This window comes from Ylistrum balloti, unplaced genomic scaffold (genome assembly GCF_031769215.1).
Source record: "Ylistrum balloti isolate Yb309-2 unplaced genomic scaffold, AGI_CSIRO_Ybal_v1 Utg370006, whole genome shotgun sequence".
NCBI classification, from domain to species: domain Eukaryota; kingdom Metazoa; phylum Mollusca; class Bivalvia; order Pectinida; family Pectinidae; genus Ylistrum; species Ylistrum balloti.
Window position 1 is genome coordinate 198,331 of NW_026782081.1, and position 26,831 is coordinate 225,161.

Genomic DNA, 26,831 nt, shown 5'->3' on the forward strand with positions numbered 1-26,831 from the left:
CTCAATTATTCCCTGAATTTTCTAATCCTATAGTTTGAACACAAAAGGTTTGTTAATATGGATATCTGTATAGTGTTTAACAAGAGATCCCAGTAGAATTTCATCTCCCACCATTGTTTATTCTTTATTCGTTCTTAAATAAGTGAATCTTTATCCTTCTTTTCTTTTCTTTCCTCTACCATATCTGAAAATTCCTCAAAGCACAAAGACCAATGGGAACCTACATATGAAATTAAACAAAGATCCATCAAGTACTTTATAAGATGAAGCATTAACAAGCTTTCTACTGTGGAAATCCAAGTTGGCCTCTTTTCTTTTATTTCTTTTTTCTAATCAGTCCCAACTAGAGGGACCAAGAGAAACCTACATATAAAATTAAACAAAGATCCATCTATTAATTCTCAAGAAACAGTGATAACAAAATATGTTTATGTGAGTAGCCCTTGACAGTGGTGAGTACAATTTACTAACTTGTAATGGAGTGAGGTCGCTGCGTTGTACTGTGTGGGCTAGTCCGTGAGGTGATACAATCAGAACTCTGTTTTCGACCAGACAACAGTGCTCCATACCCCATGTGTATACCAGAAAGTCCCCGCTCACTGCTGGAGGATGCTGTAATTATTAAGGTCACACAGCTGTATAACAAATACACACCAAACATGACTACCTATATACAAACACTGTGTAATGGTTTAATTTTCACTACTCTATACTGAACTCCTTAATACTGTCCTGTTTCATAGTGTAAATCAGATTTGGTTTGACAGAGGACTGTGTCAGAGTGAGATAAAGAACTACATATGTACCTGTGAGTGTTGACAAAGGACTGGTGTCAGAGATTCCATGTTCTGGAGTATTTTCACCACTTGCTAGAGACGACACGCTCGTGAAAGTCTCCTCACTTTGGTTCACAACCTGGGAGTTTGGGGACAGTGTATCCGAACGATCACCTAGCAGCAGTCCCAAACGTGTGATGAGATCGTTCTGAGCAACATCTGGTGGTGGAGGTGGAGGATTTGACGTATCTAGTGAAAAAAACTCATATTATTACTAATTATTACTATTGCTTCATCCAAACTAAAGGAAACCAAATCTAAGTTTCTAAACACTCACAAACTATATCTATTTCGCCACTAGGCTCCACCCTTCTGTCCTTGAGGAATCAGCTAAACAATTCATGCTTCATGCCAATTAACAGTTCTGCCATTCCTACAAGAATTTTACAGAATTTGCTCTACTTCCCTTATTGGGCTCTGCCCATCCTGGGGTCAAGACATACAGTTTATAAAAAAACTGATTCTCCTTCATCAAAGTATGTTTCAGTCGAAAAATCTTATCAAAATCCAATCATACCTATGGGAGGAGTAGGATTTTAAAGGACTTGTTCTATTTCCACTTAGATCCACTTAAGTATAATGTTCTAGTGACAATATGAAGGGCAGAAGAATGCAAGGGTGGACACATTTACTTCCTCCTAGTGGGGACTCAAAATATAGCTTACACAACTCAGAACCATAATTAACATGTACATAGCTTTTGAAATAGATGTCTTCAGCACTTCTTGAAAAGATGTTAAACATTCTAATATGTAATTTGTATCAATTTGATAAAACATTGACTGAGATAGACTGCTCAGTTGCGATGATTCAATGTCTTCACCATTCCACATACACACCTGGACTAAAGCTATTGCCCAACTCCAATGAATGGCCCTCACTGTCCAGCCTTGACAACTCATCAAGGCTATCATTGGTTGTCACGGCAGCTCCGAGGCTTGGGGAACTAATAACAGGACTGCTACTATATCTATGGGAGCTGGGTTCTGCCCTGTATTCCTCCATGGGTGGATGAAGTGGTGGTGTTGGTCCTATGGATGATGTGGTTGGAGATGTTAAAGGCCGAAAATATCGGGGTTTAGCAGGTACTGGAGGACTGAGATGAGATCCTACAGAAAAAAGAATTAGATATAAGTAAATAACGAAGAACTGAAATTAATAAAAACAGGTTTTTAATATTTCTATTTGTTACTATAAATGTGAGATATGATAAATTTACAAACACTTTCACAGGAAATGACTACCAACAGCTATTTGAACTTTTGAAGATATTTGTCCTCAAATCATCTCCGTGCAGTCCTGGATTGTACATTCTTCTAATGTTTTTGAATTCACTGTAGCTGAAGAGGATTTCATGTTCTTTGTAATACATAAGTAATACCCCCCTTGACACACCCCTCATCCTCATTTCTGTTTAGCACTGGCCAGCTGCAGCATATCCAGATGGCCTCCTTGACCAGCTGCCTGAAAAGGTTGTTTTCCAAATTTTGCTGTGTGGAATGATCTGTAAGTGCCAATTTACTGATCTAGGACTGATAGTGATGTCAATTTGATCTGGTGAATTTTCACCTTCTTGGGATTCCGCATCTTTCTGATGCTCACTTAGACCCAGAATCACCTGTCCATCTTTCTGATGCTCACTTAGACCCAGAATCACCTGTCCATCTTTCTGATGCTCACTTAGACCCAGAATCACCTGTCCATCTTTCTGATGCTCACTTAGACCCAGAATCACCTGTCGATTTTTCTGATGCTCACTTAGACCCAGAATCACCTGTCCATCTTTCTGATGCTCACTTAGACCCAGAATCACCTGTCCATCTTTCTGATGCTCACTTAGACACGGAATCACCTGTTGATTTTTCTGACGCTCACTTAGACCCAGAATCACCTGTCCATCTTTCTGATGCTCAGTTAGACCCAGAATCACCTGTCCATCTTTCTGATGCTCACTTAGACCCAGAATCACCTGTCCATCTTTCTGATGCTCACTTAGACCCAGAATCACCTGTCCATCTTTCTGATGCTCACTTAGACCCAGAATCACCTGTCGATTTTTCTGATGCTCACTTAGACCCAGAATCACCTGTCCATCTTTCTGATGCTCACTTAGACCCAGAATCACCTGTCGATTTTTCTGACGCTCACTTAGACCCAGAATCACCTGTCCATCTTTCTGATATACGATGTGCTAAAGTTCTTGCTTCTGCTTTTGTATACCCATTCTGCGACATTCTCTTTGGGTATTTTGTCTTTAAGATGGCCTCGGACAGTTTGATGAATCTTTAGAGGTTTCATGGCTGTTGTAATACCATAACCACGGTAAATCCTCTGAATGGTATCTAACAGACCTCTGATGTAACGGATGACACCCTGTCCTTTCATTTCATTGTTTTTCTTCATGTTTTGTCTTTTATTCTTGTCTTTGCTTTCATAAAACTTTCTGGACTAAACAATCAGGGTATCCACATGTTTTCATGCTGCTACAGCTGTAATTTTGTTTTTTGTTCTTCGATGATGATCATTTCACAATGGCTGAGCAAAATTCACACAATGCCCAACTTTTGGTGTAAGGGGTAGTGAACTCCTGTATCCCTATACTATAGTACCATCATTTTAGTAGGAGGGTGTCAAGTTATGGCATAGTGCCAATGATTTCTTCCTAACAAGTGAATTTGATGCTGTTGGTAGTATCTATGCTATTGATATGCGCAATCAAATCCTTCAGTGACCTGTTCTGGACTATTTCCAACCTTTCATCAACATATCGTTTATATAGACTTGGCTTGAATTCTGGGAGTGCCATTACTAAAGCCTCATTCCAAAGTTCTCCATGAATAAGATGTTCAGAAATACGGTATCTGAGACCTGCCTCTTTTCAGACTTCTTGGATTAGAAAATTTGGATGTGACAGATGAGGAAGTTTTAAAGACCTACCTATTTGTAAATTTCCTGGATTTTGGATATGATCACTCTGATGTTGTTTCTTGATGGGGGTGAAATGTCCATTGGTTTTCACAGTTGAACGATTTGACCCATTTCCATGGGGAACGGGACATCCTGTTAGACAGAAAAATTTGAGAACTTCAATAATTCAATATATATGTACTTGATGGATGATGAAACCTGTCTAAATAGAAGGAGGATGTAACATAATAACTAAGGAACAACGAGAATATACATAGAAATAAGATGAGAGATTAATGCTGAAGTTATTTAATAGGTCTGTAAAATAAAGGGTCCAACAACATATAAGATATCATTATATTAATTCTATGAAATTACGTTACAACATGTCCATATATTAATTAAGTATGTAAAATGAGGGTTCAACATTATAAATTATAAGATATTTATCTAACAGGTCTGTTGAATGAGGGTCATCAATGAAAAGATATTTTAGGTCTGAGAAATGAGGATCAAACAATTTTTAAGTTTGTGAAATTAGGGTCCAGTATGATAAGATATTTATGAATGAAAATTCAGAAAGATCCATCCATCTGAATGTAGGGCGATTTAAATGGTAGGTAAATAAAATGTTTTTGAAGGTGTTTCATTTCTTTGTTTTCTTTTCGACTATAACGTGATCTTCTACATGTCTTCCATGAGGTAAAGGGAAATAATCCAATATGATTACCATGATCATGACCTCAATATGAATTGTTCCTGTGCATAGTGCTCAGCTGAATTCTGACATGACCATTGTCCAAACAAATTGTGCACTATATGAGCATATTTACAGTATATAAAGAAACTTTATAGCACTCCTTCACAGGTAACAACTCGCCAAAAGTAAGTATCCTTGGTCATATGAAACTTCAGAAGATTCTCAAAGATGTTTCACATTCTGACCTGTATTACCTCAAAAATAGGTCAAGGTTATTTAGTAACACAAGTTTTGAAGAGCTCTACCCTAAGTACCTGATGGCAAAATATTAAGGACTGCACTTAATCAGTATTATGACCATGGAGCTTTTGGTTATTCTGGAAAAGTCAAACAATTTCACATATTTGGTCCCATTGACTTTGAAAGTGGATTCAGGTTATTAATTTGAAAATTTAAAAAAAAGCCCTCTTCAATAGATTTATACTAGTCAAATATCTGCACTCTATGCATCTTTATTACTGACAAGTTGTTTTTGAAGGGAAAAGTTGATGTGTAAATGGATAGCAGACATCACACATCATAACATCACTTGACTTTAGGACAGGCCAGTCAAAAAATATTGTTTCACAATGGTTAATAGGAATTAGAAATTTAACAGGTACGTACTGTTATCACACATAGGACAGCTTTCATAGGTGACCAGACAAGTGAAGCAGAGCTCATGTCCACATGCCTCCTGCAACTTTCGTTTCTTGCCTTTGTCATATGGCATGTGGCATACCGGACACACGTTTCGGTTCTTTCCATCCATATTCAGCTCTCGGATCACATCAAGATCTGCAAAACAGTAAACATAAACAGTAAATGGAACACACAATTCAGGTGGTCGACATTAACAGTAAATGGAACACACAATTCAGGTGGTCGACATTAACAGTAAATGGAACAACATGTCAAGTGGTCGACATTAACAGTAAATGGAACAACATGTCAGGTGGTCGACATTAACAGTAAATGGAACAACATGTCAAGTGGTCGACATTAACAGTAAATGGAACAACATGTCAGGTGGTCGACATTAACAGTAAATGGAACAACATGTCAGGTGGTCAACATTAACAGTAAATGGAACAACATGTCAGGTGGTCGACATTAACAGTAAATGGAACAACATGTCAGGTGGTCGACATTAACAGTAAATGGAACAACATGTCAAGTGGTCGACATTAACAGTAAATGGAACAACATGTCAGGTGGTCGACATTAACAGTAAATGGAACAACATGTCAAGTGGTCGACATTAACAGTAAATGGAACAACATGTCAGGTGGTCGACATTAACAGTAAATGGAACAACATGTCAGGTGGTCAACATTAACAGTAGTAAATGGAACAACATGTCAGGTGGTCAACATAAACAGTAAATAGAACAACATGTCAGGTGGTCAACATTAACAGTAAATGGAACATGTCAGGTGGTCAACATTAACAGTAAATAGAACAACATGTCAGGTGGTCAACATAAACAGTAAATAGAACAACATGTCAGGTGGTCAACATAAACAGTAAATAGAACAACATGTCAGGTGGTCAACATAAACAGTAAATAGAACAACATGTCAGGTGGTCAACATTAACAGTAAATGGAACAACATGTCAGGTGGTCAACATAAACAGTAAATAGTACAACATGTCAGGTGGTCAACATAAACAGTAAATGGAACAACATGTCAGGTGGTCGGCATAAACAGTAAATAGAACAACATGTCAGGTGGTCAACATTAACAGTAAATGGAACAACATGTCAGGTGGTCAACATTAACAGTAAATAGAACAACATGTCAGGTGGTCAACATAAACAGTAAATAGAACAACATGTCAGGTGGTCAACATTAACAGTAAATAGAACAACATGTCAGGTGGTCAACATAAACAGTAAATAGAACAACATGTCAGGTGGTCAACATTAACAGTAAATGGAACAACATGTCAGGTGGTCAACATAAACAGTAAATAGAACAACATCTCAGGTGGTCAACATAAACAGTAAATGGAACAACATGTCAGCTGGTCGGCATAAACAGTAAATAGAACAACATGTCAGGTGGTCAACATTAACAGTAAATGGAACACTTCAGGTGGTCAACATTAACAGTAAATAGAACAACATCTCAGGTGGTCAACATTAACAGTAAATGGAACATGTCAGGTGGTCAACATAAACAGTAAATAGAACAACATGTCAGGTGGTCAACATAAACAGTAAATAGAACAACATGTCAGGTGGTCAACATAAACAGTAAATGGAACACTTCAGGTGGTCAACATTAACAGTAAATGGAACAACATCTCAGGTGGTCAACATAAACAGTAAATGGAACACTTCAGGTGGTTAACATAATTAAATAAAAAAGGATAAACACCACAAATACCATGCTTTTATGATGTGTCAGACAGGTAATCAGGTGATACAGATTTGATTCTTGTTAGGTTGTCTTTCTATTTATTTGTTAACCAGGTTGCAGATATAATATGACAACCAATCCATGGTTTAGTAATGACAAGGTCGTCTGTGTAGTGAGACTTCTGTACCATCTGGTCATTTTAACATTCTATTGTGATACCATCATACTTATTGTGATGTCAGTCTTCCATGAACTCAGTAAAATGATACCAGCAGGATGAAATAACTCGATGATCAGCATAGCAGTGAATGTTTTAGCTATTTAGGTAATACATCCCTTTCTGCTGACATTAACAATTATGTCTTTATGTAATATTATGTGTATTAAACACTAATAGCTGACAACATTCCTTGTCTCACTGAGTAGTGGTGTTTTTGTATGAATACAGACTCTCTGTAACAAACCAGATGGTTGAATTAAATCAGATATGTATTATTTCTATCCTTTCCATTCTTTTCTGTCCTATTTCTTGCTCTGAACACTGAACATGGGCCAAATGGCCACCTGTCAGCCATTTTGTTATATTAATATTGCTGGGGACCTTTGTGAATTTACATATGAAATTAAAGAATGACCCATCCAGTAGTTCTCTAGAAATAGTGTTCAACCAACAGAATTAACTAACTGTAACTGCCAAAATCCACCAAATCAGTCGGTCTTTCATCTTGTTTTTTTCCCCCCATCAGTCCTAAAATGGGCAACGCATAACCATACAGACAAAGGTGAACCTACATATAAAAATTGAGAATGCTTTATATATGTATTTAACGTAGCTAGAAATTGGAACAACAAATTAATTTTGTAAATATCCAAAACCTCTGCCTGTTGGCCATTTTGTTTTTCTGATGCGAGTCCATAAAAAACAAAGATCCATCTGTTCCTTTCTAGAAAATGTGATAGATTCTATGTCTATATTTAAGATTGCTACCTGTCAGCAAATTACTTTTTCTGATCTATAAATAGGGACCAGGACATATCTACACGAGTTTTGTAATGGATTCCATTAGTAATTCCCGACAAGAATTATTTATTATGGACCAATGGATGGCCGACATACAAATCATAGATTCATAGCAATTTTAACAGCCCACCATCTGAATCCGAAAGAATTAAGCATGCACACTGTGAATATGACACTTGACTCACATACATGTATCTGACTCACCTGTGTTTGTAGATCATGTACACCAACACTTTGCTCACATACCTGACTCACCTTTTATAATTCAGCAGTTAGGATGGAGACATGTGAGAATACCGGCCATGTATGTCAGAGTTGACCTACCAAACCTGCTTTAGTTGTGTACACTATGTATACTGCTTGTAGTCAATGTTAACCTGTACATCAGCACCTCTTTATAACACCTGTCACATCTATATTACATTTTCCTTAAACTCAAATCTGACAGTTACCTGTCCAATACATACCTGTACAGGTAATAATACACCTGTGGTTTTGCCTATGAACATTCCTAATGGGTTGTATATGTATAACAGATAAACGAGATTTCACTTTTCAATCCCGTTGTAGAGATGTCATTACAGACCCTACATACCTCACAGGTAGTTTACTACACACTTTCCAGAAGATTCTCTCAACAACTATCCCATTTGATGTGCAGGACTCATCACCCTTCACATTATACATTTTTTCACTTCTGTTTTGTGTCGTCATTTCCGTTTTTCAGCCTGTTCATGCAGTAGTGTAACTTTAGTTCAGACTGAGTAAACACCAGCACATATGAATGTGTAGTAATCAATGTGTACACCGGGGTCAATGTCAAAAGGTTAGTTTTGGTCGACAGAGTGTCACATATCAAACAGACATTTTCCAAGCAACATACATTGCTGTATGGGAGAAGTAAAATTTAATTTGAATACATGTATCGGTCTCATTACACATTCCATGTAAACAGTAATCTTGGATGGTTTAGGCAAAGTTTGGAAGTGCACCAAGTCAGGATCCAGACTTGATTTGTACATACACTGTCTATCGCAACTACGCTAACACTCTTTCAAACTCAATAGACTGCAAAGGCTGTAATTTTCAAGGCTTCTATTTTCAAATCCTTTCAAGTAGAAAATTAAACTATAAAGAATAGACATGTGCACCTTGACAATAAAAAAAGAGAGTCTATTTCAAGACTTCAGTTACAACATGACTTTGGGAAATATCAAGCCAATCTGAACCAGGACAACATGCAAAATTGCAGTGCCATGTAGGTTTATAGAAAATATGAACATGAGAACACTGTGTAGGTGTGCGGAAATATTAACCTGAGAACACTGTGAAGGTATATAGAAATATTAACCTGAGAACACTATGTAGGTGTTGAGAAATATTAACCTGAGAACACTATGTAAGTATATAGAAATATTAACCTGAGAACACTGTGTAGGTATATAGAAATATTAACCTGAGAACACTGTGTAGGTATATAGAAATATTAACCTGAGAACACTATGTAGGTTTGTAGAAATATTAACCTGAGAACACTGTGAAGGTGTATAGAAATATTAACCTGAGAACACTGTGAAGGTATATAGAAATATTAACCTGAGAACACTGTGTAGGTATATAGAAATATTAACCTGAGAACACTATGTAGGTATATAGAAATATTAACCTGAGAACACTATGTAGGTATGTAGAAATATTAACCTGAGAACACTATGTAGGTATATAGAAATATTAACCTGAGAACACTGTGTAGGTGTTGAGAAATATTAACCTGAGAACACTGTGAAGGTATACAGAAATATTAACCTGAGAACAGTGTGTAGGTATATAGAAATATTAACCTGAGAACACTGTGAAGGTATGTAGAAATATTAACCTGAGAACACTGTGTAGGTGTATAGAAATATTAACCTGAGAACACTCTGTAGGTGTTGAGAAATATTAACCTGAGAACACTGTGTAGGTATATAGAAATATTAACCTGAGAACACTATGTAGGTATGTAGAAATATTAACCTGAGAACACTGTGTAGGTGTATAGAAATATTAACCTGAGAACACTGTGTAGGTATATAGAAATATTAACCTGAGAACACTATGTAGGTATGTAGAAATATTAACCTGAGAACACTGTGAAGGTGTATAGAAATATTAACATGAGAACACTCTGTAGGTATACAGAAATATTAACCTGAGAACACTGTGAAGGTATATAGAAATATTAACCTGAGAACACTGTGTAGGTATATAGAAATATTAACCTGAGAACACTGTGAAGGTATACAGAAATATTAACCTGAGAACACTCTGTAGGTATACAGAAATATTAACCTGAGAACACTGTGAAGGTATACAGAAATATTAACCTGAGAACAATCTGTAGGTATATAGAAATATTAACCTGAGAACACTGTGTAGGTATATAGAAATATTAACCTGAGAACACTGTGAAGGTATACAGAAATATTAACCTGAGAACACTATGTAGGTATATAAAAATATTAACCTGAGAACACTGTGTAGGTATATAGAAATATTAACCTGAGAACACTGTGTAGGTGTTGAGAAATATTAACCTGAGAACAGTGTGTAGGTATATAGAAATATTAACCTGAGAACACTGTGTAGGTGTATAGAAATATTAACCTGAGAACACTGTGTAGGTATATAGAAATATTAACCTGAGAACACTGTGTAGGTATATAGAAATATTAACCTGAGAACACTATGTAGGTATGTAGAAATATTAACCTGAGAACACTGTGTAGGTGTATAGAAATATTAACCTGAGAACACTGTGTAGGTATATAGAAATATTAACCTGAGAACACTATGTAGGTATGTAGAAATATTAACCTGAGAACACTGTGAAGGTGTATAGAAATATTAACCTGAGAACACTCTGTAGGTATACAGAAATATTAACCTGAGAACACTGTGTAGGTATACAGAAATATTAACCTGAGAACACTCTGTAGGTATACAGAAATATTAACCTGAGAACACTGTGTAGGTGTTGAGAAATATTAACCTGAGAACAGTGTGTAGGTATATAGAAATATTAACCTGAGAACACTGTGTAGGTGTATAGAAATATTAACCTGAGAACACTGTGTAGGTATATAGAAATATTAACCTGAGAACACTGTGTAGGTATATAGAAATATTAACCTGAGAACACTATGTAGGTATGTAGAAATATTAACCTGAGAACACTGTGTAGGTGTATAGAAATATTAACCTGAGAACACTGTGTAGGTATATAGAAATATTAACCTGAGAACACTATGTAGGTATGTAGAAATATTAACCTGAGAACACTGTGAAGGTGTATAGAAATATTAACCTGAGAACACTCAGTAGGTATACAGAAATATTAACCTGAGAACACTGTGTAGGTATACAGAAATATTAACCTGAGAACACTCTGTAGGTATACAGAAATATTAACCTGAGAACACTGTGAAGGTATACAGAAATATTAACCTGAGAACACTGTGTAGGTGTATAGAAATATTAACCTGAGAACACTCTGTAGGTGTTGAGAAATATTAACCTGAGAACACTGTGAAGGTGTTGAGAAATATTAACCTGAGAACACTGTGTAGGTATATAGAAATATTAACCTGAGAACACTATGTAGGTATATAGAAATATTAACCTGAGAACACTGTGTAGGTATATAGAAATATTAACCTGAGAACACTATGTAGGTGTATAGAAATATTAACCTGAGAACACTGTGTAGGTGTTGAGAAATATTAACCTGAGAACAATGTGTAGGTATATAGAAATATTAACCTGAGAACACTATGTAGGTATATAGAAATATTAACCTGAGAACACTGTGTAGGTGTTGAGAAATATTAACCTGAGAACACTGTGTAGGTATATAGAAATATTAACCTGAGAACACTATGTAGGTATACAGAAATATTAACCTGAGAACACTGTGAAGGTGTTGAGAAATATTAACCTGAGAACACTGTGTAGGTATATAGAAATATTAACCTGAGAACACTGTGTAGGTATTGAGAAATATTAACCTGAGAACACTGTGTAGGTATATAGAAATATTAACCTGAGAACACTGTGTAGGTATTGAGAAATATTAACCTGAGAACACTGTGAAGGTGTTGAGAAATATTAACCTGAGAACACTGTGTAGGTATATAGAAATATTAACCTGAGAACACTGTGTAGGTATTGAGAAATATTAACCTGAGAACACTGTGAAGGTGTTGAGAAATATTAACCTGAGAACACTGTGTAGGTATATAGAAATATTAACCTGAGAACACTGTGAAGGTATACAGAAATATTAACCTGAGAACACTGTGAAGGTATACAGAAATATTAACCTGAGAACACTATGTAGGTATATAAAAATATTAACCTGAGAACACTGTGTAGGTATATAGAAATATTAACCTGAGAACACTGTGTAGGTGTTGAGAAATATTAACCTGAGAACATTGTGTAGGTATATAGAAATATTAACCTGAGAACACTATTGAGGTTTATAGAAATATTAACCTGAGAACACTGTGAAGGTATACAGAAATATTAACCTGAGAACACTGTGAAGGTATACAGAAATATTAACCTGAGAACACTGTGTAGGTGTGTGGAAATATTAACCTGAGAACACTGTGAAGGTATACAGAAATATTAACCTGAGAACACTGTGAAGGTATACAGAAATATTAACCTGAGAACACTATGTAGGTATATAAAAATATTAACCTGAGAACACTGTGTAGGTATATAGAAATATTAACCTGAGAACACTGTGTAGGTGTTGAGAAATATTAACCTGAGAACATTGTGTAGGTATATAGAAATATTAACCTGAGAACACTATTGAGGTTTATAGAAATATTAACCTGAGAACACTGTGAAGGTATACAGAAATATTAACCTGAGAACACTGTGAAGGTATACAGAAATATTAACCTGAGAACACTGTGTAGGTGTGTGGAAATATTAACCTGAGAACACTGTGAAGGTATATAGAAATATTAACCTGAGAACACTGTGAAGGTATATAGAAATATTAACCTGAGAACACTATGTAGGTATATAGAAATATTAACCTGAGAACACTATGTAGGTGTTTAGAAATATTAACCAGAAAAAAACATACTATACAGAATTGTCTCTACTCAGTAGGTCACATGAAATAAACTATATAGATTGTGTTTGTTAAGTATGTTACACTAAATAAACTATACAGAATTGACTCTGGTCTACAAGTTACACTGAATAAACTGTACAGAAATGCCTCTGGTAATTTACACTAAATAAACTATGGTCTTGTCTCTTCTTAATGGGAGTAAATTTACCACACATCACAACAGATCAATAATGTAAACTTTGATTGGAGAAAAAGGTTGTTAACATGTAACACAATCTGTAAGGAGGATTGTGACCCTATATCTTAAAAAAGGGATATATAATATATCTACCTGTATGACGCCCTTTGTTAAGCCACTGTTCACAGTAGTAAATATGTAGCTGACATCAGAAGTTGTTGGTAGAACAAGAACATGTAAAATTTATCTAATGGCTTCTCTGGTGCAACTCGGGTTAAGCAAGCTATATCTATACAGGTGTATACAGGTACATATACACAGGTAACGAGTACAAAAGACAATGTGTGGCTAATCTGTCATTGTCTCTAGACCAACCTATCGGTGATTACCAGTTCTCAATGAGTCAAATAAATCTACCAGGTAAGCCCTTTTGACATGTGTATTAATTCTGCTTAACGCACAAAGAGATTTTAAAGGGTATTCATACCATGCCAACAATACAGAGCTTAAATTCAAGACTTTTATGAATGAATTTATTTTATTTGTCTTACGGAACGAAAAAATGGTTATACAAAACAAATTTGACAGAAAACTGTGCTGAATAGTCAGATTGAACTTCCTTAAGCCAGGAGGGAATCTAATTTTTTTTTACAAATAGAAAATTGTTAAACATGACTGCACTAATTCAGTTTGAATTATCTGAAAGCCCAGCAATGTTATATATGCCTAAAGGTTTGGTATTTCAAATATTTTCAAATTAAAGCTCAGTCACCCAACCTTTTGATGGGGCATTAAAAACCAAAGGGTAAATTCTTATATCATTACTGCCTTTTTCTTTTGATTCCCAGTATGAGTTTATACAGTTATAGTGTTAGTATCTTAACTTTATAAAAATATTACCCAGAAATATCGGTAATGTCCCTTGAGATTTGCCATGTACATCCGAGGGTCAATTATTACATAACAAGAGGCCTAAAGGCCTTACTGGTCACCTGCGTCACAATACTTCTTGTAACATGTCATAGAAATGATTTTGTTAAAAAGGTAATATAACTTTCACTACATTTATATTGTTAACATAAAGCAAATGCAAATTGTGTATGCATTAACTGCTGTCCCATGCTAAGGCTTCTAAACCAAGTTTTAATAAAAAGAAATTACACTAAAGATTTTAATTTTCCTATATAAAATCTTCCATCCAGGAACAGTAGAACATCTTTGACAATTCAGTCAATGTGGCCCATTTTAGACCCCGCCCATCAGCCCCTGGGGATTAGTCAAGGTAAATATGAGCATCTCATCAAACTGTCAGCTTATACTAATAAAAAAAATATTGATCCAAGTTCAAATGAATTCTGGAAATTATGCTCAAAAATGTAATTTTCCTATATAAAATAGCGTCAATTTTACCCCTTCCTCAAGGGTAAATGTGAGACCCTTGGGTCATGAAATTTACAATTTTTATGAAGCACTGTAAGACACTTCAATCCATGAAGAGTATTTGGTTCTTCCTTATTAGGGTATTGAGAAGATTTTTGAATTTTCAGTCAATTTGACCCATTTTTGACCATGCCAAACAGCCCCTGGGGGTCAGCCGAGGTCAATATGTGCATCTGATAAAAGTCTCATCTTAAACTAATAATTCTAACCCGGTTTGAACTATTTCCAATATAAAATAAACAAATAATGTCCAAAAATGTGATTTTCCTATATAAACTATAGTAAACTTTACCCCCTCCCCAGGGGGAAATGTGAGACCCTGGAGTCAAGGAATTTACAATTTTGGTAAAGCATCTGAAGGCCTTTACATCTATGGAGAGAACTTGAGTCTAACATTCCTGGAATTACAGAAGATTTTTTGAAGTTTCAATCAACTTGACCCTTTTTGGCCTTGCTCCTCAGGCCCCTGGGAGTTGGGGATCATATCATTTACAATTTTGGTGTGCCTTAAGCCATGGACGGTTTCTGTAAAATTTCATTGAGTTCAAGAGTTTTCCAGAAGAAGTAGAAAATGTTAAAAAGTTCACAACGCTTTATGCCACACAAAAGGGGATCATGATAGATCACCCTGAGACTTTGTTAGTGGTAATATTCTGCACAATATATGGACCTATTTGGTAAGCTGGTTATAAATATCACATATCTTAATCGATATTCTACTAGTTGTTATAAATGGACTCTGATCTTCAGATAATCAATATAGAAATCAAATGTAACTCTGAAGGTATCAAAAGAGATATTGTAAATGCACCATGGTCATGTTTAGACATGTTTGATAGTATAGATGTTAGGCTGCACACTTTCCAAACACTGTTCCTGGATATAGTTGTCAAACATTCCCAACTAAAGAAATGAAAGAATTCAAAATAAGTTGATTCTATAAAGTTGACAATACAAATAAGAAACAAAATGTTCAATGTCATATATCATCAATTGAGAAACAAAGTGTCAGCTATGATAAAATCTGTAAAATCTCACTACTTGACTCCATTCTGGATAAGTGTAAAATGCTAATACCTATAAGAGAAAGAGACCCATAGGGCCTGCATCACTCGCCTTGCTTTGCTTGACTGAAATTGCTTTATCAAAACTGAAGGAAAGGGAATTCTAATATCTAAATACACAACATAAAACATTTCTATTCTGCTCTCGACCCTTCCTAGGGAGTCAGCCTAACCATCCATACTTGAGATCAAACTGAGACAGAATCCTGCCATTCCTAACACAGAAGAGGGATGTTAAAGAATTTGTTCTATTTCCAAAAGAGGCAGATATCCCTCTTTTACACAAAATTTATTCCCTTTCATCCAAGAATGCTTCAGACCAAATTTAAGCAAAATCCCATAATTCCTGCAAGAGTAGGATTCTGAAGAATTTGCACAATTTCCTCTTCTTGGCCCATCCCCTTCAATTCCAGGGGCCTATGACCCACTGTTTATACAAAGACTTTCTCCTCTTCCCCTAAGAATGCTTCTGATGAAATTTGGTCAAAATCTGCTTAGTTGATCATGACTAGAAGCAATTTGTAGTAAAAGTTGACAGATGGATGAAAGGATGGCAGACACCACAGTATGGTATAAGCTCACTGGCCCGTTGGACAAGGTGAGGAAAAACTTAAAAGAAATGATATCAAAAGAAATCTTCATACATACCTCGTTTTTATAAAAGATGTATAATTCCTTCATCCTATTCAGATTATCACTAGGTTTGGGCGGTACTGATGGGGAACCACTTGTCAGTGTAGGGGAATCACTATTTACATTGGGTGGGGTTGGGGGAAATCTCTTTACGGAGAATTTTGCAGAGTATGTTGGTAAGTTTCGATGTTTAGTTTGCCTTGTTATATAACAAAAACATGTACACCACGCAACATCAGGCTTATCTAGGTATCAGTTCCCCCAAATATTTTAAGCTGGAGTCATGAAATTTTTCATGAAAGTCTAGAAACATTTTGGTATTACATGCAGATTAAAGTATTAACGCTACAAAATCAATAACATTTGCAAACATTGAAAAATTGGCAAAATGACTTGTTCTTGATCCCAACAAAATGTTACGCAGGGGGAATCTCTTTCAATAACAAGATGAAAGATTAAAGATTTACAGAAAAGAATATTCCATGCACATTTTATTACAGTGAAGCATTTTAATACATCGTAAGAAAGTGATTTCTGTAAATGAGTTATACTCCAACAGGTACACACTTCAGAACACAAAATGTTGATCTTACTGAACACACATACTACAGATCACAGGAGTGTCCCCACAGGTAAACTGAATACAAAAACAGGGAAATGATTCAGCCATTACGTCCTTTTAAATTATCATGGCTGCCACCCCAGAGATACATGTTCATTGATGTTGTCACTAAATTACTGAACCATTTCGCCAGTTATGGATACAATAGACACTAGTCTGGAGTTCATGTACTAATAAACACCATTTCATCGCTACAGTCTTTATAACAATATCCATAAACTGCAGTCTCTTTATTTAAAGACATTCTCTTCTAATATTTCATTGAGAACAAATCATTATTAAACAAATCTGAGGTATGTATCCTACACATATTTGTACTTAACGTGATATCTGTCCACGTAGTAGGACCAATGATATCACTCTTACTCTGAATATGCCTCTTTGACAGCACGAACAAAAATATTTTTAGATTGACTGCCGCATGAAAATTTCCACGCTGTGAACAAATTGGAGGCTGACTAATCAACAATATCCATTTTCACAGAATAAAACAATTTCTAAGTAAAAATCTACAAAATACAAGGATGTAAAGTTTAAGGCACAGAATATAATTTATAATTGAGAAAAAAAAAACAGGAAGCAACAATGCTTTTACATTGTTTAATATTCACAGACAGTAGCGCCTTATGCTCTAGTCCAGTGGTCATGTAGATTTTTACTTGGGAGTGTCCTTAATGTATGTACATCCATGGCCATGGAATTTGTACTGTAGAAATAAAACTACAAAACAAAACACTTTGGTTTTAATTAGGTCACCTGATTATAGGTCATGGTCTTTATTTCTCATGGTGTGGTATTTTTTTTGTGAGCAGGGTAACTTGAGTAAATATGGAATTAATGAAAGTAGGTATGCAGCTTTATATATGACCTCAGATGAGTTCAGCACTATTGTGACCAACTTGATTGTGAGCTACAGAGAGATGGCCCTGCACTATAGTTTTCTTACCACTGGACTTTGTGAAAACATAGACTTAGGAAAACATAACAAACATTTTGGTTAAACTTAAGATATAGGATGATTTTGTCTATAAGACTGAATCCATTATAACCTTCAGAGTGATAGCCCTTTAATTACCATTGGACATGATAATTTGGGTAAATATGATGGATTTTTCACAACACTTGGTATGCAGCCTTATATAAAAAGGGACTGTTCAGCTCACCTGGCTTTGTTTGGCTGAAATTTCTTCATCCAAACTAACGAAAAAGAAATTCATCTAAGCATGCTTCAGATCAAAATGGTACCAAATCCATATATTCCTACAGAAGAAGGATTTTTAAAGCATCTGCTCTCTTTCCTTATGGGCCCTGCCCTTACTGCCCCAGTCAGCTGTCAGACCTACCATTTATACAATATTCCTTCACCAAAGGATTCTACAGTCCAAATCTGGACAGAATATAAGAATTCCTGCAGAACAGGGAAGATTTTAAATGATTTCCCCTAATCCCCAGCCAACTGAACCCATAGGGCCATGAACCATTTATACAAACTTGGTTCTCCTTCCACAAAGGATGCTTCTGACCAAATTTGGTCAAAACCTGTTCAGTCCTACAGTTTCAGTAAAACTTCGCAGACAGTGGATGCAGTCCCATGGCATAAGCTCATTGGTACTTCAGACCAGGTGAGCTAAAAATGCACATATGAAAAGAATGTGTTCAAATAACAAAATTAAAGGGTATAAAGATAAGCAACTTTTCACTATTATTGGGAATCGTGATTTATATAGTCATCCATATTAATATCATATGTTTGAGGTTATTTATTTATTTATAGGAACCTACTTTTGGTGGCAAAACTTGTAATGTGAATGATTAACACTGCTCATCCTTGGGTCAACTGAAGTTGCTGGATTGATCATGTTATTCAGGGTTATCAACATTCAATGGCTGCCACAAACGAGTACCATAACTTTTCATTATGCCTGTCAAGATCAATTATCAAGTGAAGAGCAAGTAATCATAAATTTGTAATATTTGTTGATATAACCTTCTGTCTTACTTATCCGAATAACTTGATCAAATCAACATTTTAAAGACTGTTGTGACTTTTTTTTCTAATTCTTATAATGTTAATGATAAATATGTAATGTTTCAGTTGAAACAAAAACATGATTATGGTACATTGTGTTGTCAAGAGGATGTCACCTTGCTAAGAAAACACCCCTTGGAAATAACCAGCCAATGTAAACAGTGAAAAACATATAATACACATGCTGTATAATCTGTCTACATGTACCCTTATATCAACACCATGGGTTAACTGTTTCACGACTTATTGAACAACCAACCATAGACCTCCTAATCTCAAGCGGCTGATCAAAAAATGAAAGTCACATGTGGTCTCTTCATTTCTGTGGAGAGACCAATTCTAAGACACTTTTTATGTAATATTAAAGATATGAATCAAGACAGACCCATGATTATTAATAAATACATTAAATGGTTTAGCTGAAGTCTACAGTAAAATATAAGATAAATGAGTACACTTGTACAGATTTATTGAATAAAGTACCCTGGCCTACTGGTCAAACCGATTAAACGAAAATGACTGCATGCTGAGACATGTTAATAGGCCTATGTAACAGATTACTTACAATTACAAAGGAAAACATGAAGATAATAATTGTATTTATGTTGAATCTTTGCGAATAACCTCAATCGCTGTTTTATTAATTGAATGATTTTCATTTAATCATAAGCAATACTATCACCAGTCTTGAGTGTTTTGACCGAGTAAAACAAAGAGAGATATTAATTCTGACAGAAATTCTCCATTAAAGGGCATATACCTGGAGCACATCTTTTGCACATTCCCGATCCAAAAAAGATATCCCTATGACACATGTTTAAAACATCCGTGTCAAAAGACGATGAAATATGAGGAAACTATAGCTTCACTTTGATTCATTGGTCCTGGCTCATCTCAATTAAATTATAATAGTCTCATACATATTCTATTTACTTTGTTTAAGTTGAATTATTTGAAGACTGGAGTGCGAGATTCAGAACTTTATGATAATGATAGATATTAAGCATGTGATAATAGACAGAGCTGCTAAAAATCTGCCAGTAATGAAGGGTGAGCCTTGTTCCTTACTGAAACCAACGCTAGCATTTCATCTCATCGGATACTCTAATGGAAAATATAAATGTTTCAAAGAAATATAACTGTCATTCATAAAGAAACAAAAAATATCCTGTATACAGCCAAGTGATGAACCCTACCAAAGTAGACAGGAGAACAATATGATCCTCTATATAACGAAGTGATGAACCCTTAAAGTGAAAGTAGACATGAGAACAATATGATCCTCTATATAGCCAAGTGATGAACCCTTAAAGTGAAAGTAGACAGGAGAACAATATGATCCTCTATATAGCCAAGTGATGGACCCTACCAAAGTAGACAGAAGAACAATATGATCCTCTATATAGTGAAGTGATGGACCCTACCAGTGAAAGTAGACAGAACAATATGATCCTCTATATAGCCAAGTGATGAACCCTACCAAAGTAGACAGGAGAACAATATGATCCTCTATATAGTGAAGTGATGGACCCTACCAGTGAAAGTAGACAGAACAATATGATCCTCTATATAGCCAAGTGATGAACCCTTAAAGTGAAAGTAGACAGGAGAACAATATGATCCTCTATATAGCCAAGTGATGAACCCTTAAAGTGAAAGTAGACAGGAGAACAATATGATCCTCTATATAGCCAAGTGATGAACCCTACCAGTGAAAGTAGACAGAACAATATGATCCTCTATATAGCCAAGTGATGAACCCTTAAAGTGAAAGTAGACAGGAGAACAATATGATCCTCTATATAGCCAAGTGATGAACCCTACCAGTGAAAGTAGACAGGAGAACAATATGATCCTCTATATAGCCAAGTGATGAACCCTTAAAGTGAAAGTAGACAGGAGAACAATATGATCCTCTATATAGCCAAGTGATGAACCCTACCAGTGAAAGTAGACAGGAGAACAATATGATCCTCTATATAGCCAAGTGATGAACCCTTAAAGTGAAAGTAGACAGGAGAACAATATGATCCTCTATATAGCCAAGTGATGAACCCTACCAGTGAAAGTAGACAGAACAATATGATCCTCTATATAGCCAAGTGATGAACCCTTAAAGTGAAAGTAGACAGGAGAACAATATGATCCTCTATATAGCCAAGTGATGAACCCTACCAGTGAAAGTAGACAGGAGAACAATATGATCCTCTATATAGCCAAGTGATGAACCCTTAAAGTGAAAGTAGACAGGAGAACAATATGATCCTCTATATAGCCAAGTGATGAACCCTACCAGTGAAAGTAGACAGAACAATATGATCCTCTATATAGCCAAGTGATGAACCCTTAAAGTGAAAGTAGACAGGAGAACAATATGATCCTCTATATAGCCAAGTGATGAACCCTACCAGTGAAAGTAGACAGGAGAACAATATGATCCTCTATATAGCCAAGTGATGAACCCTTAAAGTGAAAGTAGACAGGAGAACAATATGATCCTCTATATAGCCAAGTGATGAACCCTACCAGTGAAAGTAGACAGAACAATATGATCCTCTATATAGCCAAGTGATGAACCCTTAAAGTGAAAGTAGACAGGAGAACAATATGATCCTGTATACAGCCAAGTGATGGACCCTACCAAAGTAGACAGGAGAACAATATGATCCTCTATATAGCCAAGTGATGAACCCTTAAAGTGAAAGTAGACAGGAGAACAATATGATCCTGTATACAGCCAAGTGATGGACCCTACCAAAGTAGACAGGAGAACAATATGATCCTCTATATAGCCAAGTGATGAACCCTACCAGTGAAAGTAGACAGGAGAACAATATGATCCTGTATACAGCCAAGTGATGGACCCTACCAAAGTAGACAGGAGAACAATATGATCCTCTATATAGCCAAGTGATGAACCCTACCAGTGAAAGTAGACAGGAGAACAATATGATCCTGTATACAGCCAAGTGATGAACCCTACCAAAGTAGACAGGAGAACAATATGATCCTCTATACAGCCAAGTGATGAACCCTACCAAAGTAGACAGGAGAACAATATGATCCTCTATACAGCCAAGTGATGAACCCTACCAAAGTAGACAGGAGAACAATATGATCCTCTATATAGCCAAGTGATGAACCCTTAAAGTGAAAGTAGACAGGAGAACAATATGATCCTCTATATAGCAAAGTGATGAACCCTACCAAAGTAGACAGGAGAACAATATGATCCTCTATATAGTGAAGTGATGGACCCTACCAGTGAAAGTAGACAGAACAATATGATCCTCTATATAGCAAAGTGATGAACCCTTAAAGTGAAAGTAGACAGGAGAACAATATGATCCTGTATACAGCCAAGTGATGAACCCTACCAAAGTAGACAGGAGAACAATATGATCCTCTATATAGTGAAGTGATGGGACCCTTCAAGTGAAAGTTGATAGAGGAGCAAATTTGTTATCAGTTTCATTGTGTAATATTTGGCACATTGAGGGACGAAAGCGAAATTTGAGAAAGCATTTAGGGTTATATATAGATTTGAATTAAAAATTCAATTAATTGATTCTCTGACCCAGTGTCAACATCAGTTATATAGAATAGGATGACTGTACCATCTTCGCATTCATTCTAATTTGCATGCTTATTGATGTGGAAAGTATATACATACCACACTCCTCCTTGTTATTTCTTGTTTCATCAAGGTAACGGTTTTGTGTATGTGGGACTAAATCCAACGGAATATCAGCAAGGGAAGACACACTATAACTCCATAGACGGTTCATAGCTGCATTTTGCATCACAGAAGTTGTGCCCATTTTTGGGGCACCTGCTTGATGCTCCTGCAAGCCTGAGCAGCTGTTACTATAAGAATGTGATGATAATACGCTATCACCAACCTGACTACTGGCATTTTGTGTAAAGGTTTTGCGAGAGAGAGAAACACTAAAACTTCGCTCACGTTTTATAGCATCATTATTATCATTAAAATCTTCATCTTTCTGAGACCTCAATGTCAAACTTTCATATGAACCCCAGTGTTCACGACTTGCAGCTCTATTCCCAAGAATCTTATACTCATCAATGTTGGGCAGTGCTCTTTTAGAATTTGGAGTCTTTGATGGTGGTGTTTTACTGCCATGCTTCTCTGGTGACACTTGACTTTGACTTGTGTCAGGACTATAACTACGGGGACTAGAATTTCTGTGTTGTGCCACCCCTGGTGACTGAGATCTTGGTGTAAAATGACCCCATTCGGGAGATGATGCTCTATTTGTTGAAGAAAAGCAATGCGGTGAAATAGACCTGTTGCTAGGGGACCTAGATCTGTCCATTGGTGAGACAGACCTGTTGCCTGGAGATAGACAGCTTTCACTCAGTGATGGTGAAATTGATCGTAGATCTGTAGGATTGGAATACATAATCTCACTTTCATCCTTGAGGGCACGGAAAACCAACATCCTCCTGGCATGTACTACCTCTTCTGGTGACCTTTTTCTATCATCAGGAATCTCATATCTCCTTGGATTTAAATCTATTTCCATAGATCTACGCTTTCGATCATCTACTTCAAGTGACCTTCGCTTCAAATCTCGCTCTCTTCTCTTTTCTGAATGAATCTGGTGTGAAGTTCTCCTCAATTGGACACTAGTTCCCATGGCCATAGATCTTGGAGTGTTGAATTTTGGTTTCACGATGTCAACAGCAGGTGCAGAGCTTGTACGTGGACGAAAGTATTCATTACTGAGATCCATAGGTGGAGGGGCAATCCGTTGTCGTACAGAGATTTGAGAATATTCCACACTGTTTTTGTCTTTTTCCTTGGGTCCATTGCGATCAAAGTCAATATTATTGTCTGCAGCTAGACTATTCATTGACTGTGACCTAATGGACATTTTGGAAAGGCTTGCCTGGGACAGTGAGAGATCACGATTCATAATGGCAAGAGCACGTCGTTTGGAGATATCTTCCAGTTTTCCCTCATACAGAGCATGTGACACATTACGCATGTTATGTGCAGAAAGACGTGGTGATCCTGTGCTATCTTTATGTGTGAATGACCTGCGTAGTGTGTCACGTCCCAAGGTGTCCCGATCCTTACTCTCTATATATGTGATTGAACCAGTACTATGACTAGCAGGGAAGTGACGTCCACGAGATGGTGCTGATGAAGACAAAATCTTTGTATCTGATTCAGATATTTTCATATTGCCTCTTCTTATATTGACTGGCTGACCTGTGTCCTGTGTACTTGACGACTTCCTTTGAGCGTTCTGACCTGACTTGGTTTGACTATTGGACCTGAAGCTGCCCCGTTTTGGTCTGGACTCAGAGAAAGATGAGCTGCGTTCGATGGGAGGAGATTTGTTGTGCCGAAATCTTGAAGTGATGCCATTGAATGATCGACTCCTGGCACGTGTCTCCCCATATTGTTCTGCATCTTTCCTAGAGGAGGACTTGTTGCCCATTGCAAGGCTCTGAAAGTAAGATGATACATTTTAAAGCAAGTGTCAATAATTCTTACCAATTTAACAATATTTCAATAATTCAAACAATAAGAACAAGTCGCTCAATTTTTTCTTCGATTGGTTATTTATATTCTAAATACAATCAGGTTATAAAGCTTAAGTCCAAGAGACATAAAAGTCTGGATTGACAGCTGGTACAGCATTGAAATTAATTGTAAGCAACATTGTTGCAGATAGAAATACTACAAAATGAGTAGACTACAGAACAGATCAAATTTCTTCCACTTTTTCATTCCTTTTCCATCAAAGATACGTATTCTCTTATTTACTCTTGATCTTGTACAAAATATTTCAATATAAGTTGACTAAAGAGAGGTCTAACTTGTTGTGTATATGTTTAGTACTGATAGGCCAAAGCTGTTGTGTATGTGTTTAGTACTGATAGGTCAAAGTTGTTGTGTATGTGTTTAGTACTGATAGGTCATAGCTGTTGTGTAATCCAGACAGGTCACAGCTGTTGTGTAATCCAGATAGGTCACAGTTGCTGTGAAAAACAGAAAGGTTACAGTAGCTGTTAATAACAGATATGTCACAACTATTGTAAATAGCAGATAGGTCACAACTATTGTGAATAGCAGATAGGTCACAACTATTGTGTACTACAGATAGGTCACAGCTGTTGTGTAATCCAGATAGGTCACAACTATTTTAAAAAGCAGATAGGTCACAACTATTGTGAATGGCAGATAGGTCACAGCTGTTGTGTACTACAGATAGGTCACAGTTGCTGTGAATAGCAGATAGGTCACAACTATTGTGAATAGCAGATAGGTCACATTTGTTGTGAATAGCAGATAGGTCACAGCTGTTGTGTACTACAGATAGGTCACAGCTGTTGTGAATAGCAGATAGGTCACAGCTATTGTGTATAACAGATAGGTCACTGCTGTTGTGTACTACAGATAGGTCACTGCTGTTGTGACTAGCAGATAGGTCATCGCTGTTGTGTAATCCAGATTGGTCACAGCTGTTGTGTACTACAGATAGGTCACAATTGTTAATAACGGATAGGTCTTAACATATGTGTCATCTAACTATAAAAACCTAAATATCATTTCAAGGCAGTAGTTGTGGTGGGAATAATTTTTACATAATTAAAACAATACAAAATATGTTTGCAGTCAAGGTACTTTCCATTTCAGCTTCTCAAAATTTTCACAAAATTTCAGGTCAATGGCACCAGTGTAACTGGGGAGGTTCAAAATTGTTTCTCAAGATCAGTAATACTGGATTTTGGTTGGATTAAAAGTTAAAAAAGGTGTAGTTCTGGAAAACCCTAAGGCCATCATTGTTGCCATACTGAACAACACCGAAAAATAGCAACATTTTTTTGGCTTCCCTCTCTTAATATTTTCAACAATTTCCAGATGGATGGCATCAGAGAGACTTAAAAACAAGTTTAAAAAGTGTTTTTTCAAAATGGCAAACATATTTAATTTTGGAGTGACCCATCAAAATAACAAGACTTCGTCAAGACCTTCTCAGTATCATTTCAGGTCAACCCCACTTGTCAAACTTGATAAGATTAAAACGTAACAAGTTTACACACAGTGCATTAAGATAGCAAAAACAAGACAGCTATGTGTCATTCTGATGCTTCCGGTCAGATAACCTTAAAATGATGGTTCAATATACCGGTAAGTGTGCAAAATACATCTATTTATGTATCTACAAAGTTTTGTTGACAACCAGAATAGCCTTACATACTGTGTGATAGTCTTGTGTCTTTTCTTCAGTAGCTTTAAATACCAAGAGAAGTTGCATATTAAACAAGCATACTGACTTCTGATAAAACCATAAATGTCCAAACTGGCCTGCACAAACTATTACACTATAGCCATTCATAAAGATTGCGCTGTTTGGTGTTTATTCGGAAAAAAAGGAAAACATACAATTGCTTGTAGCTGATTTTAATGGAACAATGCAATAAAGAAGTATGACAATCTGAAAATAAAGATTTTATCGCCAGTGTGTAATAATATGTAATGGTCATTTGTAAGCTACTAGAGAACTACAATAATTTACTAAAAAGTTATCTTTACCCAACAGCCTTGAAACTCAAGTGTTTTAAAAGTGTGTGAAGTTTGATAAAAATATCCCCAAGGATTAAGGCCACTAAAGCATTGGCAATGACTTTCTTAAAATAGAAACAGTTATTCTTTACCTAACAGTCCTGAAACTCAAATTTGTGCAAGGTTGTTTGTAGGTGTGCAATTTTGATCAAAATTTTGACATCAATGTTACCACTAACATGTTTACAACCCTGAAATTTAAAAGTCTCGAAGATATTTTGATGCTTTATAAAGGTCTAAAGTTCGATGAGAATCC

The 26,831-nt window shown here is 36.1% G+C and overlaps 1 protein-coding gene across 1 annotated transcript in view; it reads right to left on the minus strand.

Annotated features, from left to right (window-relative positions):
- Nucleotides 1-24,443, minus strand: part of LOC132548139 (protein TANC2-like) — a 42,912-nt gene extending 18,469 nt beyond the window's left edge. The window contains exons 1-7 of the mRNA XM_060211962.1: nt 23,375-24,443; nt 5,110-5,280; nt 3,774-3,896; nt 2,406-3,008; nt 1,676-1,945; nt 807-1,025; nt 472-612 (exon numbers count right to left, since the gene is read on the minus strand). Coding sequence (XP_060067945.1) covers nt 472-612; nt 807-1,025; nt 1,676-1,945; nt 2,406-3,008; nt 3,774-3,896; nt 5,110-5,280; nt 23,375-24,443 — 2,596 coding nt within the window. The remainder of the gene's footprint in view (nt 1-471; nt 613-806; nt 1,026-1,675; nt 1,946-2,405; nt 3,009-3,773; nt 3,897-5,109; nt 5,281-23,374) is intronic.
- Nucleotides 24,444-26,831: the final 2,388 nt, after the last annotated feature.